Genomic DNA, 15,941 nt, shown 5'->3' on the forward strand with positions numbered 1-15,941 from the left:
AAGAACAATGACATATTTTGTGGTCTGGAAGATAATAGCATACGCAAAATGTGATAATCCTGAAATGTTTGCCCATTTATTGCTTCTGGTTTCCATTAGTTACTGGAAATGCAATGGTAAGTAGGCCTATGATCAATAAAGGCCTACAGCCCTTGTGCTGAATGCAGTATTTTTGCATTTGTAAACATGAAAAACTCTTATTTATTATTATTTTTTACCATGTAAGACATTCATGAAATATGAACATATCTGGAATATTAATATTTATTGGAAAATAAGAAGAACACTAAGAACATGACAAAAAAACGCTCTCCAAAAGACATGCATCTAAGATAGGTATGTTTAAGACGAGTACACAGGGTAATACAGTTTAATGACTATGAATCGTACTGGATTTGCTCAGCCCTATTTGGTGCAGTTGGGTAAATTCTCAAGGTGACGGTTAAGGCAGGACTTCCGGTAAAAAAAAAATAGCTATCCGGAAATCTGCACTCTTGTGTCTTGAGAAAACAAATGGCAGGAATGAAACTGTCGAAATGAAGTTCGTTTGATAATAAAAACAATCCAAATTAAAGTGTGACGACGATACATTATTTCATCTTCACTTGCTTATTGATCCTGCATATTGTCATCGAAGAGGTTAGTGAAACGAAGGAAGAAATGGCTGCAGAGACCGAATTCTACGTTATGAAACTGGAGGTAAGTGCTAATTTCTGGGAATGAAATGTTCTGTCTAAAATTAGCTGCCTAGCAATTCGGTTGAAAGATTACCAAGGTCCAATATAGTTATCAAACAATGTATGAATTACTCCGATAATGAAGTAAATCTGTCGCATTCCGGGGTGCGTGGCGAGAACTAGCTACAGGTGATAGAAAAATCGATTAGCCTATGAATGCCACCTTTCCAATATGGCTTTCCCTCCAACTATCTACAAGTGGACTTATAGTTCATACTTTTGTACTCGATTAATGTAAGTGACAATGACTTTGTCAATTGACTAGCTTTTGAACCCTGTGTTTTATCTATATCAATTTTATAATTTCAGATTGACAGGGAAGGTATGAACTGAAGACCAGCGCTTTCATCCCCTGACCAGCTCACCTACCTCCTGTCAAAGATGAATCCAGCTCTCCCTCAATTTTTCCCTCATACCTTATACATATTCCTTGTCTTTTTTTGACTCAAGCTTTACCTAATTATGTTAACCTGTTTGTTTTCATTACTTTAATACAATATTTAAACTAACCAATTAACCTCTCCACATGTCCTTCTTGTGTTCTGCATTCCTTTGTCACAACTTATTTACAAACCCAGTCTTCCTAACTTCCTTTCCCTCGTAAGTTGTTTGTGCCATGCTCCGTAAGAGAGGTTCTGCTATTCTCTGTGGTGCTTTTCTCTTTGTCGCCTGGAATGTCGTTGTGGTCCTCTATCTGTGGGGCCGACCCCTGTCTGGTCGAGAGGAGAGGGAGATGGATGGAGGACGAGGAGGGGCTGATTTGGCTGGGGATGTGATCCACATGGCAGAAGCCTTTGAGGCAGAGCTTGAAATGCAGAGAAAAATCCTGCTTCAGATACAGGGTCATCGGTCACTATGGGAACAACCCAATGAGAATGGCGCCAGCAGAGGTGGCCCCCCTCAAGTGGTCATTCCCATATTGGTTATAGCCTGCAACAGAGTTACTGTTAAACGCTGCCTGGACAAACTCATAGAGTACCGCCCCTCAGCTGAACTCTACCCAATTATAGTCAGCCAGGACTGTGGGCATGCGGAGACTGCACAGGTGATTGGTTCTTATGGCAGTCAGGTAACTCACCTGAAACAACCAGACCTGTCAGATATTGCCGTGAGACCAGAACACAAGAAGTTCCAGGGCTACTACAAAATCTCCAGGCACTATCGCTGGGCTCTCAACCAGGTGTTCAACTATCTTTCTCATTCCTCTGTTGTTATTGTGGAAGATGATTTGGAGGTAATACTTTTCTCTACTCAGACTTGAAATATGCATTGAAGTGAAATGTTAAATTCATTTGTTTTGTGCTCATCAGTGTTTACATCCTCTCTAGTTGCCAGTTGATCAACTAAAAAAACGTTGTTTTCCATTCTCTCACTAGGTGGCACCAGACTTCTTTGAGTACTTCAGATCCCTTCACCCAATCCTGAAATCTGACCCGTCTCTGTGGTGTGTGTCTGCCTGGAATGACAATGGTCGGGACGGCTACGTCGACCCTGATAAAGCAGACCTCCTGTACAGGACAGACTTCTTCCCTGGGCTGGGCTGGATGATGATCAAGGAACTTTGGATAGAGCTGGAGCCCAAGTGGCCTGGTGCATTCTGGGATGACTGGATGCGTCAGCCAGATCAGCGCAGAGATCGAGCCTGTATTCGACCCGAAATATCCAGAACTTTAACCTTTGGACGGAAAGGTGTGAGCCTAGGCCAATTTTATGACAAATACCTACGCTACATTAAACTGAATAGTGAATTTGTGCCTTTCACCAAGCTGGATCTGGCTTACTTGAAGGAGGAGAAATACAAGGAGATCTTTGAGAAACAGGTTTACAGTGCTCCTTTGGTCAAATATGAAGAGGTCCAACGGGGACAGTTAAAAGGATCGGGTCCATTTTGTCTACACTACTCAAGCAAAGATGGTTTCAAAGTGTTGGCCAAAAACCTGGGTGTGATGGAGGACTTGAAGTCAGGGGTCCCACGGACAGGGTATCGGGGAGTGGTCAGTTTCCTGTCAAGGGGAAGAAGAATCTTCCTGGCACCCCCTCCGGGATGGAGCAAGTATGACCCAACCTGGAGTTGATGACAACCACAAAGGACTGAAGAGGAAAGAGCTCTGCACATTACAGATAATACTATGGCAACATAAGTGAGTCCAATGAATGCCAGATGTGGACCTGGCTTTAAGCTATAGTGAGATTATGAGATGCCTATCCTCTCTCTTCCATTTCTGATGTTTGATTTTTCTCCCCATACTCTCAGGATTTTTCATACTCTCAAATAAATATATTTTTGCAATGTGGGGTTGGGATAGTAGGGTTGGTACCGATGTCATTATTTTCAGAGATTTATTTTTTATATACTCTAATCATGCACATGAAATTCAATGCAACATCCACTTTGATTATTCTCAGTCTTGTAAGCAATTTCTGGGAGACTATCTTTTACTAATCTATGTCATATGAAAAATATATTATCTGTGGTGTGTTCAATAATGGTGGTGGTCAACTAGTGATTGGTCCTAAAGTATAATTGCTTCACAATATTTAGTTAATCTTTTGGAGAACTGTTTTGACTATTTTAACCTGGTTATAATAATGCTTAATGTTTTTCCCAAAGAGACAGCTACTGAAGTGTGTATTTATTTAAATGCAAGATACACATCACAAATGCTGTATGTTATGTACTTAAGGAATTAAATTCTACCAATCGACTGCCGTTTATGACATTTGTTTCTGCCTTGGTTCCTTTGCCATATTAATATACAGTATATAAACGTTAAGGACACCTGCTTTTTCCATGACATAGACTGACCATTTCGCTACACCCGCAATAACATCTGATAAATATGTGTATGTGACCAGGTGAAATCTATAATCCCATTTAGCAGGTGAATGGGCAAGACAACATATTGAAGTGCCTTTGAATGGGGTATGATAGTAGGTGGCAGGTACACCAATTTGTGTCAAGAACTGCAAAGCTGCTGGGTTTTTCATGCTCAACAGTTTCCTGTATGTATCATGAATGGTCCACCACCCAAAGGACATCCAGCCAACTTGACACAAATGTGGGAAGGGGGGGTGCAACTCAATATTAGGAGTGTTAGGTATGCTCAGTGTATATATTTTTCTATTTAATGATCTCCACCTCACATAAGGCTACTAAATATTGAACAATTTAAACAATTGACCCCCTCCCCAAAACACGTGTAAATAATGGACTATAAATTATATCCTAAAAGTATAATACTTAGCCATTTACTTTGTGGTCGTATTTTTATCTCCTATTATTGTCGAGAAGGAACGTGCAAGTAAGACGAAGCATGGCTACGGAACCAGTAAGAGTTCAAACCAAAAGACGAGGTAAGCGTTCTCTATTTACCTTTTGTTTTGCTAGGTAAGAACATCGCTAGCAAGCAAGCGGTGGACGGAACGCTAGGTGGGAGAGATGGGGGAGAGAATACTGGTGATGAAAACATATTATTTATTGACTATATTTAATTTTAATGTCCGTTATTTGCAGTCAATTTCCTTTAAAATAATGTTTTGTTTTAATGCAATGTGCTAATGTTAGCTAGCTGTAGAGCTAGCGTTAGCTACTGTACTGGTAGTGTCGTCACGTTAGCCTCCTGTGGCTAAACTAGCGGGATTGAATGATACACTGAATCATCAGAGAGAGTCTGACTTTGCTGTCTGTCAAAATAGTTTTCCCCCTATGGTCCTAATCAAATTCTCACCCATACAAAACGCTGTTAGTAACTGGCTAGAACACAGCTAGTTGGCTAAAAAGAAAATCAAAGCTATCGTTATTTGGTTAGCTAACGTTAGCTTGCTAACTGGGCCTGGAATGGAGCCAGGAGATTTGCGTGTGAGCCCAGCCGGCTCAGGAGACCCCGAAGTGGGCGAATGGAGGCAAGAGACCCCTGGTGGGGATGCTGAGGTGAAGGGTGGGGAACCAAATGACAAAGAAATTAATGGAGATACAGCTGAATCGGTGCTCAAAGAGAAAGACACATTCGAGGGAGAAGAGTGTAAAGAGAAGAACGAAGAGGAACTGCACAGCCCATATGAAGAGGAATTGGATCCCAGAATTCAGGTGGAGAAAAGTTGACTGAACCCGTATAATATATTTTGATCTCAATGGGATTTCCTGGTCTATGCTACATAGCTAAAGCTTTACAACATGAGTTGCATGCATGAATAGATTCACTGCAGTCTGTGGTATTGAATGATCTATTAGCCTACTGATGATAATTCAACAGTGGAGTGATGTTTTGCTCAGTCCACGAGGGCTAATTCAGGAGGATGAAATCAATGTTTGTGCACATGCCACTCTTTCTGATATTATGATGTGATTAATCTATGTTAATCCAGGTTGAAATCAACAGGGTTTATCCACCAAATGTAACAGTGGTTCCAAGAGAGCTAATATTAACTGATTGTGTTGTTATAAACCAGCGAATCAAAGTATCTGCTTCCTCCTGTGTTTCCTCATATATTTTCTGTTTCCAGGAGGAGTTGGAACACCTCAATGAGGCCAGTGTAGAGATCAACCAACTAGAACTGCACTTGGATGTAAGTGGATATCATCACCTCTCCCATGATAAATCGGGCCCCATACATCACCCCTTTCCGTACTGATCAGGTTTTTCCAAAGAATCAATCATCAGTTCATTTTCAATTCCCATAACTTGCTGTAAACCCATTGTTAATCTGGAATGAGCAGAAATGCCCATTACAATGAAATCTGATAAGGAATTCCTTTTGTGTATGTGTAGGATGCCAGATCAGGTTACAGGAAGATCCTCACAGACTCAGCCAGAAAACTGAACGCCCACAGCTCCCAGCTTGGTACCTGCATTGAGAAGGCCAGGCCCTACTATGAGGCTCGTCGACTTGCCAAGGAGGTACTGTTGTACATGCACTGTGTGGGATTTTGTTGCATTTGCAACAACAAATTTCAAAGTTCTTTATCACTGAATCAAAATATGGGTCACAATGCAGTATTTGCCATTCACCTGCTTGTCCCACTTCTCAAATCTCAACAACAGTTTAATCATTTGTCCCACGTGATTGGTTGCTGTGCAACTGCATGCCCTGTTTTCTCAGTATCTGATTGGCTGTCCCTCTCACAGGCTCAGCAGGAGACCCAGAAGGCAGCGCTGAGCTATGAACGGGCCGTCTCCATGCACACGGCTGCCAGGGAGATGGTGTACGTGGCAGAGCAGGGCCTCATGGCTGACGGCAGGAACACCCTGGACCCCACCTGGCAGGAGATGCTCAACCATGCTACCTCCAAGGTAACAAGGCAAACCCCAGCTACTGCTATAACTGCATCAATATAAAATTATAGATGTGTTCATCAGTATGTGAGCGAGCTCATTTGGTATTCATTTAATCAGTATTTCCCTTACAATTCCCACCCCACCGCCAAGTAGCTACAGTTGTAGTCGGAAGTTTACATACACTTAAGTTGGAGTCATTAAAACTCGTTTTTCAACCACACCACAAATTTCTTGCTAACCAACTATAGTTTTGGCAAGTCGGTTAGGACATCTACTTTGTGCCTGACACAAGGAATTGTTTACAGACAGATTATTTCACTTATGATTAACTATCACAATTCCAGTGGGTCAGATGTTTACATACACTAAGTTGACTTTCCTTTAAACAGCTTGGAAAATTCCAGAAAAAGATGTCATGGCTTTAGAAGGTTCTGATAGGCTAATTGACATAATTTGAGTCAATTGGAGGTGTACCTGTGGATGTATGTATTTCAAGGCCTACCTTCAAACTCAGTGCCTCTTTGCTTGACATCATGGGAAAATCAAAAGAAATCAGCCAAGACCTCAGAAAAAAAATGGTAGACCTTCACAAGTCTGGTTCATCCTTGGGAGCGATTTCCAAATGCCTGAAGGTACCACGTTCATGTGTACAAACCATAGTACGCAAGTACAAACACCATGGGACCACGCAGCCGTCATGGCGCTCAGGGAGGAGACGAGTTCTGTCTCCTAGAGATGAACGTACTTTGGTGCGAAAAGTGCATCAAAACATCGGCAAAGGACCTTGTGAAGATGCTGGAGGAAACGGGTACAAAAGTGTCAATATCGACAGTAAAACGAGTTCTATATCAACATAACCTGAAAGGCTGCTCAGCAAGGAAGAAGCCACTGCTCCAAAACCACCATAAAAAAACAAACTACAGTTTGAAACTGCACATGGGGACAAACATCGTACTTTTTGGAGAAATGTCCTCTGGTCTGATGAAACAAAAATAGAACTGTTTGGCCATAATGACCATCGTTATGTTTGGAGGAAAAGGGGGAGGCTTGCAAGCCGAACAACACCATCCCAACCGTGAAACACAGTGGTGGCAGCATCATGTTGTGGGGGTGCTTCACAAAATAGATGGCTTCATGAGGAATAAAACTTTGTGGATATATTGAAGCAACATTTCAAGACATCAGTCAGGAAGTTGAAGCTTGGTCGCAAATGGGTCTTCCAAATGGACAATGACCCCAAGCATACTTTAAAGTTATGTCTTAAGGACAACAAAGTCAAGGTATTGGAGTGACCATCACAAAGCCCTGACCTCAATCCTACAGACAATTTGTGGGCAGAACTGAAAAAGCTTGTTCGAGCAAGGAGGCCTACAAACCTTACTCAGTTACACCAGCTCTGTCAGGAGGAATGGGCTTGAAATTCACCCAATTTATTGTGGGAAGCTTGTTGAAAGGCTACCCAAAACGTTTGACCCAAGTTAAACCATTTTAAAGGCAATGCTACCAAATACAAATTGAGTGAATGTAAACTTCTGACCCACTGGGAATGTGATGAAAGAATTAAAAGCTGAAATAAATAATTCTCTCTACTATTATTCTGACATTTCATATTCTCTTAAAATAAAGTGGTGATCCTAACTGACCTATGACAGGGAATTTTTACTTGGATTAAATGTCAGGAATTGTGAAAAACTGAGTTTAAATGTATTTGTATAAGGTATATGTAAACTTCCGACTTCAACTGTATGTTCCCCCATGACTAAAACTGGTTTAAAATTAGTTTGGCAGGATATTGGTCAACTATGCTACTTCCAAGGCAACATGGGGAAACCCCAGCTACCAGTGTAAGCAGTATTCCAGTTTACAGTGGGGCAAAAAAGTATTTAGTCAGCCACCAATTGTGCAAGTTCTCCCACTTAAAAAGATGAGAGGCCTGTAATTTTCATCATAGGTACACTTCAACTATGACAGACAAAATTAGAAAAAAAATCCAGGGGCCATGTATCGTAAGATTTTGAGTGAAAACCTCCTTCCATCAGCAAGGGCATTGAAGATGAAACATGGCTGGGTCTTTCAGCATGACAATGGTCCCAAACACACCGCCTGGGCAACGAAGGAGTGGCTTCATAAGAAGCATTTCAAGGTCCTGGAGTGTCCTAGCCAGTCTCCAGATCTCAACCCCATAGAAAATCTTTGAAGGGAGTTGAAAGTCTGTGTTGCCCAGCAACAGCCCCAAAACATCACTGCTCTAGAAGAGATCTGCATGGAGGAATGGGCCAAAATACCAGCAACAGTGTGTGAAAACCTTGTGAAGACTTATAGAAAACATTTGACCTCTGTCATTGCCAACAAAGGGTATATAACAAAGTATTGAGATAAACGTTTGTTATTGACCAAATACTTATTTTCCACCATAATTTGCAAATAAATTCATTAAAAATCCTACAGTGTGATTTTTCTGGATTTTTTTCTCTCATTTTGTCTGTCATAGTTGAAGTGTACCTATGATGAAAATTACAGGCCTCTCATATTTTTAAGTGGGAGAACTTGCACAATTGGTGGCTGACGAAATACTTTTTTGCCCCACTGTATGTGTTGCAATTTATATGATTGATCACATTTGATGCAATGATACAATGTGTAGGCTATTTGAGGTGGCTGATATGGTATACATTGAATCAGTATTTTCCTTACCATTCTCCCCCCCCTCACCCGGGTAGCTGTTTTCTCCTATGCCTAAACTCTGTTTTTAATTGGATTGGTTTATATTAGTTAGGAAGTTTGTTTTGTTAGGTTGGTTGGGGGTTAGGATACTGATTGGGGTGTTTCCCCATCTTAATATGTTGTGTGCTCAAGGTGAACGAGGCAGAGGAGGAGCGCCTACGCAGCGAACGGGAGCACATGCGTGTCACCCACTCTTGTCAGACGGCAGAGGCTCGAGTCCAGACCCTGCAGAAATCTCTCAAGAGGGCCATCATTAAGTCCAAGCCTTACTTCGAGCTCAAGGCCCAGTTCAACTACATACTTGAGGTACATAGATATATCATATACAGGGCATTCGGGAAAGTATTCAGACCCCTTGACTTTTCCCACATTTTGTTACAGCCTTATTATAACATTTATTAAATTCATTAATTATACACACAACACCCCATAATGACAAAGTGAAAACAGGTTTTTAGACAGTTTTGTACATTTCAAAGAACAAAGATAGGCACACACTTGTCTATATAAGGTCCAACAGTTGACAGTGGATGTCTGAGCAAAAACCAAGCCAACCAAGGAATTGTCAGTAGAGCTCCGAGACAGAATTGTGTCGAGGTACAGATCTGGGGAAGAGTACCAAAAAAGGTCTGCAGCATTGAAGGTCCCCAAGAACACAGTGGCCTCCATCAATCTTAAATGGAAGTAGTTTGGAACCACCAAGACTCTTCCTTGAACTGGCTGCCCGGCCAAATTGAGCAATCTGGGGAGAAGGGCCTTGTCAGGGAAGATACCAAGAACATGATACAGAGATCAAAGTACAGAGATCCTTGATGAAAACCTGCCCCAGAGTGCTCAGGACCTCAGACTGGGGTGAAGGTTCACCTTCCAACAGGACAATGACCTTAAGCGCAGGAGTGGCTTCGGTAAAAGTCTCTGAATGTCTTTGAGTGGCCCGGACTTGAACCTGATTGAGCATCTCTGTAGTGACCTGAAAATAGCTGTGCAGTGACGCTCCCCATCCAACCTGACAGAGCTTGAGAGGATTTGCAGAGAATAATGGGACAAACTTCTCAAATACAGGTGTGCCAAGCTTGTAGCATCATACCCAAAAAGACTCGAGGCTGTAAAGACTGGCAAAGGTGCTTCAACTTAGTAAAGGTTCTGAATACTTATGTAAATGTTATATTTACGTTTTTCTATTGGTAATACATTTGCAGAAATGTCTAAACCTGTTTTTACTTTGTCATTATGGAATATAGTGTATTGATTGATGAGGGGGGGGAACAATTTTATCCGTTTTAGAATAAGGCTGTAATGATATGTGGAAAAAGTCAAGGGTTTCGAATACTATCCGAATGCACTGTATTTGATATATAACAGTGGAGGCTGCTGAGGGGAGTATGGCTCATAATAATGTCTGGAATGGAGGAAATGGAATGCCATCAAACACATGGAAACCATGTGTTTGGTGTATTTGATACTGTTCCACTTATTCCAATCCAGCCACTACCACGAGCCCATCCTCCCCAATCAAGGTGCCACCAACCACCTGTTATATATAATATATGTTGCAATTAATATATATGTAATTTCAAGCTGTTATTGTTAGAAAAGTATGGAAATGGTTGATACAGAGCTGTCATGTCCATCCATGATCGCTCCTGTTGGTTATTGTTCCCTTTTTGGCCTCAAACCAAGGAGGAATTAATGTTGTATGTTGCTCTGTCCTTTATCTCCATCATATTGGGTTTTCTGTGACTTCAGGAGCACAAAACCAAAGTGATGCAGCTGGAGGAGCATGTGACCAAAGTGAAAAACCGCTACTCTGTCGCCCTGCACAAACTGGAGCAAATCAGCGAGGCCATTCACGCTCAGAGGGGACGGGACCATATGGAAGATGAACAAACCATGGCCTGTGGTGGGCGGAGTCCCCCTATTGGGGCGGAGTCGGACAGTGTGGTGTGTGGTGCCGAGGGCGGGGCATGTGGAGGAGGGGCAATAGAGACTGACAGGGTGGACAGAAGCGGAGTGGTGGATAAGAAAATTGGGCTGGTGGAGAAATACAGGGAGAACGGGCGAGAGAGGCCCGAGACACATGGAGAGAGAGCAGGGTCAGATTCCCTCTCCGTCTTCAGTCTGCAGACCATCGCTTCCGACCTGGAGAAATGCGATTCCATCGAACACCTCGGGGAATTTAGCGATGTGGGCAGTCTGCCTGGGGAGGATGGAGAGATTGAGAGGGAGGAGAGCGGGGGAGGGAGGGAAAGAGAAAGAAGGGAAGGACAAATGCAGCGCCAACAGCAGTTCCTGAAGCAACATCACAGGAGCTTCAGCTTGTGAGACCTGTCCTTCTCGCTTATAGTTTATCAATTGAAAAGTAAATAAGTGTCCGGTCTAGCTAGTTCAATATCCTGGCAAAGAGGAAAATCAGATCTGCTCTATCTAAAGTAACACATTTAAACGGGTGTATGATACTACGTAGTAACGAAGAACAGGTACGCTGACAAGTAAGACCTGACATTATAAGGAGCCTGACAGGTTTTGCATCGTATTACAACACTACTGAAACTCCTAAACCGTACATGCCTCTGAGATTAGCTGCTTTACTTCCCTTATTCTGGCAATAAGGAAACCTTAGACAGGTATGTTCTAGTGCATGAAGGAACAATCCAAGTAAGAGACTACAATAAACGTGACAAACGGGGTCCCTATTCAATCTAAATGACGTAACTGAATTTCTGGTGTAAGTTAAAAACAATGTTCTTGTGGAACAAAAAAGTATGTGTGAATTCATATGCACGTCGAATCTAGATTTTTGTTTCACACTGTAAATATTGTTTATTTTAGTACATAAATTCAAACGTGTATTGCAAAAAGTGCTAGAAGAATTTGTTTTTTAATATATTATTATAATTTTTTAAAATGTTTTTTTCATATTCTGGAAACCTGGTTTCAGGGTTCGAATCAAAAGGACCCCAAAACACACTAAAGAGGGTTACAAACTCCATTCTGACAAGTTGTTTGATGACAGAAAGCACTCCGGACTATTTATTTGGACTTTTGTTATATGTATACTAGTATTCAGGGCTAACTAAAAAATGGAATAAATTGTTCATAAAAGATCACGCTGACATAATATTATATTTGACTATTTTAAGCCCATTTTAAGATCCTATTGTTTAGTATTTTTTTAAATAAAATAATTTCCCAATATATTGTTTATTTAGAGCCACCTGGGTCGTAAACTGAAATGTGCCTTGCCTTTTGACACAGTACGACGCAAACAAAGACAGCATAGCACTGGCTGCAACAGCATACTGTTCAAATTTGTGTATACAGTATTAAACTGTGGTCAACAGTTGAGAAATACTCCCATGAAGGACATGCTTTTGACAATATGATTAATTTGAATAATCTATGAGTCATCCTAACACTGTTTTGTCTAGACTTGTCATATATTTTATTTTATTAATTTGAATATGTTGTCTGTGTACTGCTTTGGCAAAGTGGAGGGTACAAGAAATGTATTCAATAGATTAAATGTAAGTTTGTGTATAATTACAACATTATAGAGAAACTAATGAAATGTACAAATGTATTTGAATGTCCTTGAATAGTTATTTTAAAGGGATCTTATTTAATGCTGGTTATCTGCTGTATTCCTGATTTGACCTCCGTCTGTCCCGCTCTTTACATACTTCCAATATATCCATCTCTTCCCCTCATTCTCTCAACCATAGAAATATAATGACTAGTAATTGTATTTCTGTGCTTTCAACCCTTCAATCATTGTCCATTTATTGTCTTCCTCTTTATTTATTCATAAAGTGGTGCAGTAGTGTCACCCAGCTATATAGTACAGTTCACTGTTGTTATTTACATGTATGCAATATCAAACAGTTAAACAATAAAATAAGAGGAATCTTGATTTGTTGTTGCTATTTTTAGACCCAATATATTGTATTTTGCAATATGTCTTCTACGTCATACTGTACTTCAACACTATCTAAGGATGAGGATGTGATACTAAATTTCAGATTTAGAAGAGGAGAAAAATGTGGGTTTTGCAGAAAAAGCGAGAGTTGGGAGGAGACAGGAAAGAGATGAGTTATCTTTTATCCCCCTGCTTCAATTATTCAACAGGATATAAATATGAAGGAGTCGGGTGCTCTCAGAATAGATGTCAGGAGAGGAGGGTGAGGGAGATGGGTACCAAAGCCTGTGTTATAAGAACATCTCTGGTTTTACTAAAGCTGAAAAAGAGGTCAATGTTGTAAAAACGACTTATTCCTGCTTTATTGACATAGGATCTGAAGGCTTTACAAAGGCTTAATACTGGCTCAAATTGCATATTTTGGGAATCTTCCATGTTGCTTATTGCCTATAAATACTTACCGATTTGGATAACTCCATAACGCTTATCATAAAATTAAAGCTCTTAGATTTGCCATGATCACGATTTGCTGGCGTGGGCCAATACCTCAACATGCATCTTGGATAAGGAGATGTGTGCGTGAGAAAATTACTTTTACGCACGGTAGGCTTACCTACGTACGTCTCTCCATCATGACGTCGTGAATTAGCTGGAGATTGTATTGAGAGAGAAAAAAGGGAGGGAGTGTAAGGATTCGGTGTTTCGTCGTAGATGGGGAAGCGATTGTATATAGTGCGTGTATTTATATGTACATTATTCGTTTCTGACTTTTCACCATACGAAATTGAAGTAGATAGACTGATTAATACGGTTGCTTTTGACATTCAATGTATAGCCTATGCATGGGGACCGGATTGCATATTTGTAGCCATAAAAACATAGCCATACAATACGTTGCAAAGAAGCACATTTGACCAAATAATTCGACATTTGGGTGTTCCCAAACGAGTCGCAACCGACGGACATACGGTCATCTTGATTGAGCGCGTTGAAAGTATTTGTAAGTACACATGATTACATGCTACAATCTCTTACTCAGTATGCAACCTAAACAATCGTGCATAATTCTAAGGAATCAAGCTTGCATAGATTTGACTGTATTATATTTGTATCCAGATGACAGGTCTACTCTAGCCTATGTAATTTGTATTCTCGTAAATGACAGGTTTCGCCAAGCAGGAACGACTTTACATGTTTTTTTATTTTATCGTAGCATAATATAACACACAGTCCTACCTATTAATGACGTGAGTTTATCTTTAGATATATTTTGCACATTTTCAGTGAATGTTTTTAGGCTATGGGAATGAATGGCATGCTAGAATTGACATGAAATCCGAACTTCTCAAATCTGAATTCTGCAAACGGATATAGGGCTGGCCTTCTTCGATAGGCCGTCAAGGATTCCCTGCCGTGTCAACACGGACCAGCAATTAACAGTAGCCTACTGTTGGTAGCACCCTAAGAGCGACCCTCATTAAAGCGTTTGTAGGCGATATCAGTCCAGTGAACGTGTCTCGATGTTTAAATCCACCTGCACACCATTGTAAACATATGGCTATTTTCAATTGCTTTAGCATGTTTCTAATAGCATATCAGATGTGGCTTGCTTAATAAATAAACTACATCTCTTGGATGAAATGTTGTGTGTCGCCGTTTTGGTCTCTGGTTTAGATACGTATCTGTGATGCCGTGGGTGCTGTCCATGGTCCTGAAATATCTGTTTCTCTATGCTCGTCCCAGTTGGAATCTTTTGTTCAGATACATCCGCTGTCCATGGTGCTGCAATTAATTTTGCTGCACCTAAAGCTACAGCACAGCTTGTTGATTTAATATAGGCCACTGACATTACCATAATATTTATGAAGCTGGCTAGCTTGATATATTTTAAGCTGTCTGATCCATACCACGCTCACACAGTTTGCTTTTATGTATCTCAGTATGTGAGGAGTGTCTCCCACTGTGTTGTCCCTCTCTCGCTCGCTCTCTCTCTCTCTCTCTCTCTCTCTGTGTCTCTGTCTCACACATACTTTTCATTGCATTTCCCACCTTTTCTCTCTTTCTCTTTCTCTCCGTGTCTGTCTCCTCCTGCATGCTCTTGGTAGTGCTCTATAAATTCACAATAATGCTAACGAAGTATCCAACAGTGTCTGTCTATCTTCCTCCACTACCCTTCCCTTCCTTCCCACCATCTGTCTCACTGTGGAGCTTTGTTCCTCTCTCTATCGCTCCCTCTTACTCTCTCTCTCTCTCTCTCTCTCTCTCTCTCTCTCTCTCTCTCCATCTCTCTGGGTGACAACATGATGAAGTTGCATTCATTATTCAGCACTTCAAACGAGTGGCTATATTTAGGTGTATTTATACTTTAGTATACACTCGTATGGCTGGTGTGTCGGCTGTGTTAGCACTGAAAGCACACTGTTGGAATGAGTGAGCGGTCTTGACCTACCCCACTCCATTATGCAAAGGGTTATGGCAGAGTGAGTTCTGCTCTCATACTGTCTCATTATAGCGCATGGAGCGAGTACATATTAGTAACAACTAACACACTGGTCTTTAGTGGAAGGAGTACTACGCACTAAACTGCTGTGGGTGAGGTTTTTGTTACTAGATGAATAGAGTATATATGAAGGTTGGTGTATGTTTTTGATTGGTCACTGGTTTAGATGATCATCTGGGTTGTCCTTGTCAATGGTTATGAATTACACTACCGGTCAAAAGTTTTAGAACACCTACTCATTCATTTTTTTAAACTATTTTCTACATTGTAGAATAATAGTGAAGACATCAAAACTATGAAAAAAAACACATATGGAATCATGTAGTAACCAAAAAAGTGTTCAACAAATCAAATTATATTTTATATTTGAGATTCTTCAAAGTAGCCACCATTTTCCTTTGACAGATTTGCACACTCTTGGCATTCTCTCAACCAGCTTCATGCGGTAGCCACCTGGAATGCATTTCAATTAACAGGTGTGCCTTCTTAAAAGTTAATTTGTGGAATTTCTTTCCTTCTTAATGCATTTGAGGCAATCAGTTGTGTTGTGACAAGGTAGGGGGGTATACAGAAGATAGCCCTATTTGATAAAAGACCAAGTCCATATTATGGCAAGAACAGCTCAAATAACCAAAGAGAAACAACAGTCCATCATGACTGGACACATCTCAACAACTGTTCAGAGGAGACTGTGTGAATCAGGCCTTCATGGTTGAATTGTTGCAAAGAAACCACTACTAAAGGACACCAATAATAAGAAGAGACTTGCTTGGGCCAAGAAATACGAG

At 40.9% G+C, this 15,941-nt stretch overlaps 3 protein-coding genes across 4 annotated transcripts in view; all 3 read left to right on the top strand.

Moving 5' to 3' along the window:
• Positions 1-447: 447 nt before the first annotated feature.
• Positions 448-3,442, top strand: mgat1a (alpha-1,3-mannosyl-glycoprotein 2-beta-N-acetylglucosaminyltransferase a). The gene is made up of 3 exons (XM_064945528.1): positions 448-699; positions 1,047-1,971; positions 2,114-3,442. Exons 2-3 carry the CDS (start codon positions 1,354-1,356, stop codon positions 2,810-2,812), a joined length of 1,317 nt encoding a protein of 438 aa, XP_064801600.1. The 5' UTR covers positions 448-699; positions 1,047-1,353; the 3' UTR covers positions 2,813-3,442.
• A 681-nt stretch (positions 3,443-4,123) lies between these two features.
• On the top strand, positions 4,124-12,647 carry LOC135520171 (SH3 domain-binding protein 5-like). 2 transcript variants are annotated; one of them, XM_064945530.1, is made up of 6 exons: positions 4,124-4,194; positions 5,241-5,303; positions 5,507-5,635; positions 5,864-6,028; positions 8,870-9,043; positions 10,484-12,647. In XM_064945530.1, the coding sequence occupies exons 1-6, from the start codon at positions 4,177-4,179 to the stop codon at positions 11,057-11,059; spliced, it is 1,125 nt and encodes a 374-aa protein (XP_064801602.1). In that variant the 5' UTR covers positions 4,124-4,176; the 3' UTR covers positions 11,060-12,647. The 2 variants fall into 2 exon arrangements, with proteins under 2 accessions (XP_064801602.1, XP_064801601.1); XM_064945529.1 differs by having other exon boundaries at positions 4,127-4,824.
• Positions 12,648-13,261: 614 nt separating this feature from the next.
• The window catches only part of LOC135520173 (gamma-aminobutyric acid type B receptor subunit 1-like), a 47,667-nt gene continuing 44,987 nt past the window's right edge, over positions 13,262-15,941 (top strand). The window contains exon 1 of the mRNA XM_064945531.1: positions 13,262-13,653. The gene's annotated coding sequence lies outside the window, so the exon portion shown is untranslated. The remainder of the gene's footprint in view (positions 13,654-15,941) is intronic.

This window comes from Oncorhynchus masou, chromosome 29 (assembly GCF_036934945.1).
Source record: "Oncorhynchus masou masou isolate Uvic2021 chromosome 29, UVic_Omas_1.1, whole genome shotgun sequence".
Taxonomy (NCBI): Eukaryota; Metazoa; Chordata; class Actinopteri; order Salmoniformes; family Salmonidae; genus Oncorhynchus; species Oncorhynchus masou.

What these genes read in the sequence shown, in the direction of transcription:
- mgat1a (XM_064945528.1), top strand. Translation starts at nt 1,354, where the DNA reads ATGCTCCGTAAGAGAGGTTCTGCTATTCTCTGTGGTGCTTTTCTCTTT. An exon ending in TTGTGGAAGATGATTTGGAG is followed by an intron (nt 1,972 to 2,113) that starts GTAATACTTTTC and finishes TTCTCTCACTAG; the next exon opens with GTGGCACCAGACTTCTTTGA.
- LOC135520171 (XM_064945529.1), top strand. Translation starts at nt 4,576, where the DNA reads ATGGAGCCAGGAGATTTGCGTGTGAGCCCAGCCGGCTCAGGAGACCCC. An exon ending in AACTAGAACTGCACTTGGAT is followed by an intron (nt 5,304 to 5,506) that starts GTAAGTGGATAT and finishes GTGTATGTGTAG; the next exon opens with GATGCCAGATCAGGTTACAG. An exon ending in CTCGTCGACTTGCCAAGGAG is followed by an intron (nt 5,636 to 5,863) that starts GTACTGTTGTAC and finishes TCCCTCTCACAG; the next exon opens with GCTCAGCAGGAGACCCAGAA.